The sequence below is a fragment of the Poromitra crassiceps genome (assembly GCF_964638095.1).
Source record: "Poromitra crassiceps genome assembly, chromosome: 2".
NCBI classification, from domain to species: Eukaryota; Metazoa; Chordata; class Actinopteri; order Beryciformes; family Melamphaidae; genus Poromitra; species Poromitra crassiceps.
Window position 1 is genome coordinate 33,393,267 of NC_139624.1, and position 7,500 is coordinate 33,400,766.

The following is a 7,500-nucleotide window of genomic DNA, read 5'->3' on the forward strand; positions in this document are numbered from 1 at the left end:
CCTGGACCCAAACACGGTTTTGGTATAAAAGGGGGTGATTGACAGGTCGCCTGTCCAGTGATCTCGCAGCTTGCTGATCACAGACCAATAGCAGGTGGAGCTGGGAAAGCCCCATCTCACGTGACCCCAAGATGGCGACAGAAAACACTTTGCTGCAAAATGTGAGTCCAAAAAATAGTGGATGGGTTTGTCTATACAGTATTCTTTAGGTCAGTGAGTGTGAGTTGTCTGCGAGTGTGAAAAAGCAGAGATTCGAACACGATTATACACTCCGACCTGGGCTCACGCCAAATGAGTAAATGAGATTGATTCAAGTAAAAAGGATCTAATACATTTACCTCCATGGCTTTGTGCTGATGCTCTTACCCAAATCGTCAGCTTTAAGCTCATTCTGCATTCACTGTAAATCCTTCTAGATAAGAGCTTGAGCTAAATGCCTCATGTAAATGGATCATTATAATCGTTGTTGTTGGGTGATGGCAGAGCATCTATGACTTAGGTAATATTTCTCTCCCTGAGGTGATTTGGGGATCCCTGACCAGGCTGGCATAGAAATCTGCCTGGGTCTGTACTCTGCACTCTGCAGTAGGGCTGGGTATCACCACAGAACCCAATGACAACCATTGCCCTACAAGCCCACAGTGAGACCTCCTCTTCGCCTTGTGTTCTGACTGAGACCCGGGGCGAGCGTGTGCAAAATACCGTGAATCAACTTATAGTCTCTAGTCTACACAACTGCTCTCCTTGGGTTACTGAGTCAACAACAGCAGATTGAAAGGGTGAGCCCAGACGATCAGAGAGCCAAGGACAGCTGAGCCCAAAAGATAAGCTTTTCATTGCAGTCCAGCAGATCCGAGGAAAGGCCATCAAGGATGTCGAGCAACAGAGGTTCGGGTGGCGCAGGCAGGCACTGCCCCGGACTTGTCTTTGCAGCCGTTTTGATCTTATGCGTAGCCCTAGTCCACAACATCACTCTGTGGGTGAAACATGAACGCGCTAAGGCTAGCGACCTAGACAGACACGCTGCAGTGTCAGCGCTGGCCACCAGGGTAGGAGGAGCGCAACTCCCACTGCTTCATCATAAAAATGATGAAGGAGAAGTGGACGGGTGCCCGTCAAAAGTGTATCAGCATGGGTGGCGACTGGCTGTGGTTAAAAATGAAAACGACCAGAAGTTCCTGACTGACCTAGTTATAAAGGTTAAAAGGCCCACCAGGACAGCATTATCCATGAATTTTAAATCAGCCTGGAGGACATGATGAAGGAAGGAACGTATAGGTGGGTCGATAGCATTACATTTGCATATCCTGTCATTTACTGGAAGCACTGGAGGCCCAAAAGTTGTACGCTTAGGTGGCAAAAAGACAAGAAAGGACAGGACTGGGTCTGTATAGGACAGGACTGGGTTACTATAGGACAGGACTGGGTCACTATAGGACAGGACTGGGTCACTATAGGACAGGACTGGGTCACTATAGGACAGGACTGGGTCACTATAGGACAGGACTGGGTTACTATAGGACAGGACTGGGTCACTATAGGACAGGACTGGGTCACTATAGGACAGGACTGGGTCACTATAGGACAGGACTGGGTTACTATAGGACAGGGTCACTATAGGACAGGACTGGGTTACTATAGGACAGGACTGGGTTACTATAGGACAGGACTGGGTTACTATAGGACAGGACTGGGTTACTATAGGACAGGACTGGGTTACTATAGGACAGGACTGGGTTACTATAGGACAGGACTGGGTTACTATAGGACAGGACTGGGTCACTATAGGACAGGACTGGGTTACTATAGGACAGGACTGGGTCACTATAGGACAGGACTGGGTTACTATAGGACAGGACTGGGTCACTATAGGACAGGACTGGGTTACTATAGGACAGGACTGGGTTACTATAGGACAGGACTGGGTTACTATAGGACAGGACTGGGTTACTATAGGACAGGACTGGGTTACTATAGGACAGGACTGGGTCACTATAGGACAGGACTGGGTTACTATAGGACAGGACTGGGTTACTATAGGACAGGACTGGGTTACTATAGGACAGGACTGGGTCACTATAGGACAGGACTGGGTCACTATAGGACAGGACTGGGTTACTATAGGACAGGACTGGGTCACTATAGGACAGGACTGGGTTACTATAGGACAGGACTGGGTCACTATAGGACAGGACTGGGTCACTATAGGACAGGACTGGGTTACTATAGGACAGGACTGGGTTACTATAGAACAGGACTGGGTCACTATAGGACAGGACTGGGTCACTATAGGACAGGACTGGGTTAATATAGGACAGGACTGGGTCTATAATTCCACCAAGCGTCAAGCAAAAAAATAATATAAAACAGACTTTACAACTTGGATGATGTCATCTGTGGCAATAAACGCCCCTATATATATGTGAGATGCATATCCTGTCATTTACTGGAAGCCCCAGGAGCCCAATAGTTATACGCCTAGGTGGCCAATCAGGGTTCCAGACTGCGACTGCAACCATTATTTTAGAGTGTGCAGTGTTGTGCTTTAGGAGCTGGTTATTAGTATGACTAGAAATTGAGTGCACGCGCTCCTTTCTATCATCCCTCAGTGGCTCGCCCGCTGAAGTGGCAGCGCTCCTTTCTATCATATCGTTGGTTTGACCTTGCAGACCAATGCTAGCAGTAGAAAAGTTAGTGTGAAACCCTGCCAATACGTATGTAAAGCCCCTTTGAATTGAATTGAATTGAGAGAGAGAGAGAGAATGTGTTTATATAACACAACAGGCAGTGTGGCTGTCCAGAGAGGGACACAGGATGAGAGAGAGGCTGGTCTGTCAGCCTGTGAAAGTTACCTCTGTAGAACTGATAAGCTGGCTTTATTCCTCTCGAGGGGAACAAACTCAAGACTTTTCACTAAATACTTTTCACTAAACCCGCTTTCCACCCGGCCGAATGCTTTCTGCTTTCACTGCTTTGCTGCGGAGCCCCTGTCGCCCCGCCCCCAGCTGCAGCGCTGAGTGGAGGTGCGTTAGTTCAAGTCAAGTCAATTCAAGTTTATTTGTATAGCCCTAATTCACAAGCATGTCTCAGAGAGCTTCACAGAGAATATGTCTAGCTAAATCTAGCTGACAAGTTGTAGTTGTAGTTGTATTCCGCGGAGCATTCCAGCGGGGCAGTGCACACAGCGGGGCGGAGCATTAATATCTGGGGTCTAGCGTGACTAAAAATTGCACCAAATTCGACACTGCACTATGTCAGGGTGCCAGACACACACCTGCAAAGTTTGAAGTCGATTTGAGGAACGGTTCTCGAGATAAGCGAAGGACAACATACAAACTCACTCACACACAGACGGTCCTGGAATTATTGGATAGAGAAGATCAATATTTGGATTTATGTATCAATATCAGTTCCTTCAAATGAATATCGATTCAATATCGATATATACATTTTTAAGCCCTAGTCTGCAGTGTGAACTGTGAAGCACATGCTACTTGCTAGAGGAGCCCTTTATTCAGTAGCAGAGGTCAAATAGTGAGTGTCGATGGACAGTTCTTGGCAAAGATTTATGGCGGCAAAGGCCGGCAAGACTCATAGCCTACATCAGTCGGCTCGTGTGATAATCGATCCACATTTTCGCCGCACTTTACACTATTGACGTACTTCATCACTGCCATAAAAGTTAAAAAGTTAAAGAAAGACGTGTCTCTAGGCAAAAATCAATTACTGCCAGCAGGCGGCGCTAAAGACGGGCGCCGTATGTCGGCAAAGACACCGCGGCTCGGCAGGCCCGTGTGTTTAGAAGTGTCGACAGGAGACGCAGTATCAACACGAGGCAGAGCCATTAGTCTGTCTCCTCTCTGCTGTCAGGCTGTCTCTCAGCCTGCAGTGACTTTGATTTCCTTCCTCCCCTCTGAGCAGAGCGCGGGGCTACTGTCTGCTTCCTCCACGCCTGCAGGCTGCAATACTGCATCCCTCTGGCAGGGCTGGCTGCTCCACTGCCTGCCTGTCTGTCTTTCTCTGTCTCCCTACATGTCTGCCTACTCAAAGAGACAGAGAGAGAGAGGTGTGCCTGTCTGTCTTTCTCTGTCTCCCTACATGTCTGCCTACTCAAAGAGAGAGAGAGAGGTGTGCCTGTCTGTCTTTCTCTGTCTCCCTACATGTCTGCCTACTCAAAGAGACAGAGAGAGAGAGAGAGAGAGAGAGGTGTGCCTGTCTGTCTTTCTCTGTCTCCCTACATGTCTGCCTACTCAAAGAGACAGAGAGAGAGAGGTGTGCCTGTCTGTCTTTCTCTGTCTCCCTACATGTCTGCCTACTCAAAGAGACAGAGAGAGAGAGGTGTGCCTGTCTGTCTTTCTCTGTCTCCCTACATGTCTGCCTACTCAAAGAGAGAGAGAGAGAGAGAGGTGTGCCTGTCTGTCTTTCTCTGTCTCCCTACATGTCTGCCTACTCAAAGAGACAGAGAGAGAGAGGTGTGCCTGTCTGTCTTTCTCTGTCTCCCTACATGTCTGCCTACTCAAAGAGAGAGAGAGAGAGAGAGAGAGAGAGAGAGAGAGAGAGAGAGAGAGAGAGCACAGGAAGTGAGACAGGGCCAGTGCTCAGGAAGAGGGAGGTGTGTGTTTTTCGTGTTTCTGTAACTGCTTATTTGTGGGAACGTGCGTAGCTGCATGACGAAAGGTTCTAAGCTGGGTTGGTCAGTGAAACCTAGAGTGAAACACAGATTGAGAGAGAGAGAGAGAGAGAGAGAGAGAGAGAGAGAGAGAGAGAGAGAGAGAGAGAGAGTGCTAAAGAGAACGCGAGTAGGAGAGAAAAACAGAGTCGCGTGGGCAGGAAGGCAGGATCAGCGGCCGGCACAGGAAACAGTAGCAAACATGAATTTCCACAGACATTCATCACAGACACGAGGCTGAGGCAGCCAATGTTCACATTAGAAGCAACATCTTCCTCTTTTGCTCAATCCACATATCAGTTGTCTCAAAGCTTAAAAGGTGTTGTAAATGGCATTAAAAAATAAAAATAAAAATAAATAAAAAATCCGCTTTGCAGTATACAGAAAATAAATTTTCTGGGTTCCCATCCCACTTTTATCCAATCAGGAGAGAGGATTCCACAAATGTATTTTGTTCTGTTTACTGCAGAGTGGAGGGATTGGGAGACCAACTGACCAAACATTCTATATCAGTGATGGTTGTCGGAAGGTAGAGCTATCTATTTAACACTTATTAAAACAACAACAACAACAACAACAACAACAACAACAACAACACCTTTAAAAATCCTCCTCTAACCTGTCTCCTCCTTTATCTACATCTCCTTTTGTGATTGGTATACACTGTATTATATAGGGCTGGGTATAGGCAAGGACCTCAGGATACGATACGTATCACGATACATGGGCCACGATACGATTGTATCACGATACATTGCGATACAATACACATTGCGATATATTCCAAAACTGTAGGCTACTCACAGAGTTGAAAGCACTCTCAGCTCAGCACCGTCCGTGGCCCATAGTAAACTTCCTTCCAGGCTTCTCCTGACAAAACGCTCCTCATCTGCTCCTCAACTGCTCTGAGGCCGACGTGCGGATATTATTATGTGCCACGAAGTGTTGTGAATTTATTCAGGTGAGCTCAGTGTAACGTTAGCGGATTTCCCTCTGCTCTCTGAGCTGATCATCTGACACCAGGCCAGACAGAAAACCACTCAGAAGTCCTCCTATTTTTGGATGAAAAAGGGTGACTGTCACCTACAGGTGACTAGCTTACATAAGTGACTAACCTTATACTAACAAACACGTTCCACGTCTCATACTAATATGACGTGTGCTCCGGCTGTATGTAGTATGTACATCCATATGATAGACGGAGCCAACTTCACTTTCACTACCAGTCGGTAATAACAAATCCATGTGATAGACAGAGCCAACGTTCATGTTCTGTGACTGCTGCTAATTCATAACATTATAAACAAATTAAACGACTTGAATTCACTTGAGCAATTGTGTGTGGCTACTGGCTGGCTGCTGGGTGCATTTGTTTGTGCTCACAGCACGAGAGAGAGAGAGAGAGGAGAGGAAAAAACAAATAACAACAAAGCGTCGATTGCTGATTTGAGCGTCGATTACCATGGCAACGCTTGAAGCTTCAAAGCGTCAATGTTTTTGGGTCAGCCCCAGATATATTGCCGTATTTTATTGCACAGCCTGTAGTAAGGGAAATCAATAAGGGCTTTTACCTGGAGGTTCACCTGATGCATTTTGGTGAGAGAGGAAATGAAGCTCATTCTACTTTTGCAGTCATTCCAATGCACTCTGCTGAGTCAGCTCAATGGCTGAATGTAACTCAACTCTACTGTGTGTGTGTGTGTGTGTGTGTGTGTGTGTGTGTGTGTGTGTGTGTGTGTGTGTGTGTGTGTGTGTGTGTGTGTGTGTGTGTGTGTGTGTGTGTGTGCGTGTGTGTGGAATGTACCTTCACATTTCTCCAGGATCTGCACCGTGTCTCCGATCTCCAGCGGGAGGCCATGCTGGACAGTCCCTCGGAAACTGGCCAGCACTGGAACACAAAACACAGCGCACACACACACGTCAGTCCACTTTGAGTTCATTTACACAGAGCTAACATGGAGCAAGGCGTAGAAGCAGAGCCAAGGATATGATGACAAATAGAACATACAGAGAAGTGATGCAGTCGATAATGTGTGTAGGTCAGTCAGGGCTTTTCAACCTGAGCACCACTGGTGTGAGGAAATGGCTTGAGGTTACATGGGAACTACATTGTTGAATGCATGGTCAGGGAACACCTGCAAATGCCTTCACGGACCACCATGGGGCCAGGGGACCACCTGTTGAAACCCCCTGGTCTGAGTCAATAATATGTGGAAAATAGAGATGATTCTGTGCTCAACAATGTTACCATTTTGGAGGCAAAGGTTTTGTAATAAGTAACTAATAATTTAAACATTGCATTTTGAGTTTTCATTTTATTGAAACATTCTAATAATAAACTGCCAGCAAAAACCATCCAAAACACCAAAAACAGGGGTTTTTGCTAATGCAACCTCCCCCCCCCCCTTCCCGCTCAATAGCAAACACACAGGGTCGTAAATCATTTATTTACGATACGGCGACAGAATGAGCCGCCTGGTCTTTGGTTGACTTCAGGCTGTTTACTGTAGTGATTTGTTTGTAGTGTTCCCCGGTGCAGCTGACTTCAGAGTTCAGACAGACGTTTGGGTGGTGTAACTACATCACACAGAGCCTCTCCACCTCTTCCTGCTGCTAGAGGAGCACCTCTCACTAGGGCTGTCACTTTTCATTCGAAATTCGAATGCAACTTCGAATGTGGGGGAGGGGTTCGTGTTCGATATGTAAATTGACTGTTCGAATTAAAAAAAAAATTTTTTTTTTTTTTATGAACCAAAATTAACCAACTGCTGCTTGCTGGTAATGTTAATCCCATGTCAGAAAAAGTCTCCAGATTTGTCGCCTTAGTCTCT

General features: G+C 46.6%; 1 protein-coding gene across 4 annotated transcripts in view; it reads right to left on the reverse strand.

The window, feature by feature from the left end:
* Positions 1 to 7,500, reverse strand: part of dock4b (dedicator of cytokinesis 4b) — a 246,388-nt gene that overhangs the window by 175,847 nt on the left and 63,041 nt on the right. For all 4 annotated transcript variants that reach the window (XM_083632225.1, XM_083632228.1, XM_083632227.1 and 1 more), the window contains exon 2: positions 6,474 to 6,557. In XM_083632225.1, the coding sequence (XP_083488351.1) occupies positions 6,474 to 6,557 (84 nt within the window). The remainder of the gene's footprint in view (positions 1 to 6,473; positions 6,558 to 7,500) is intronic.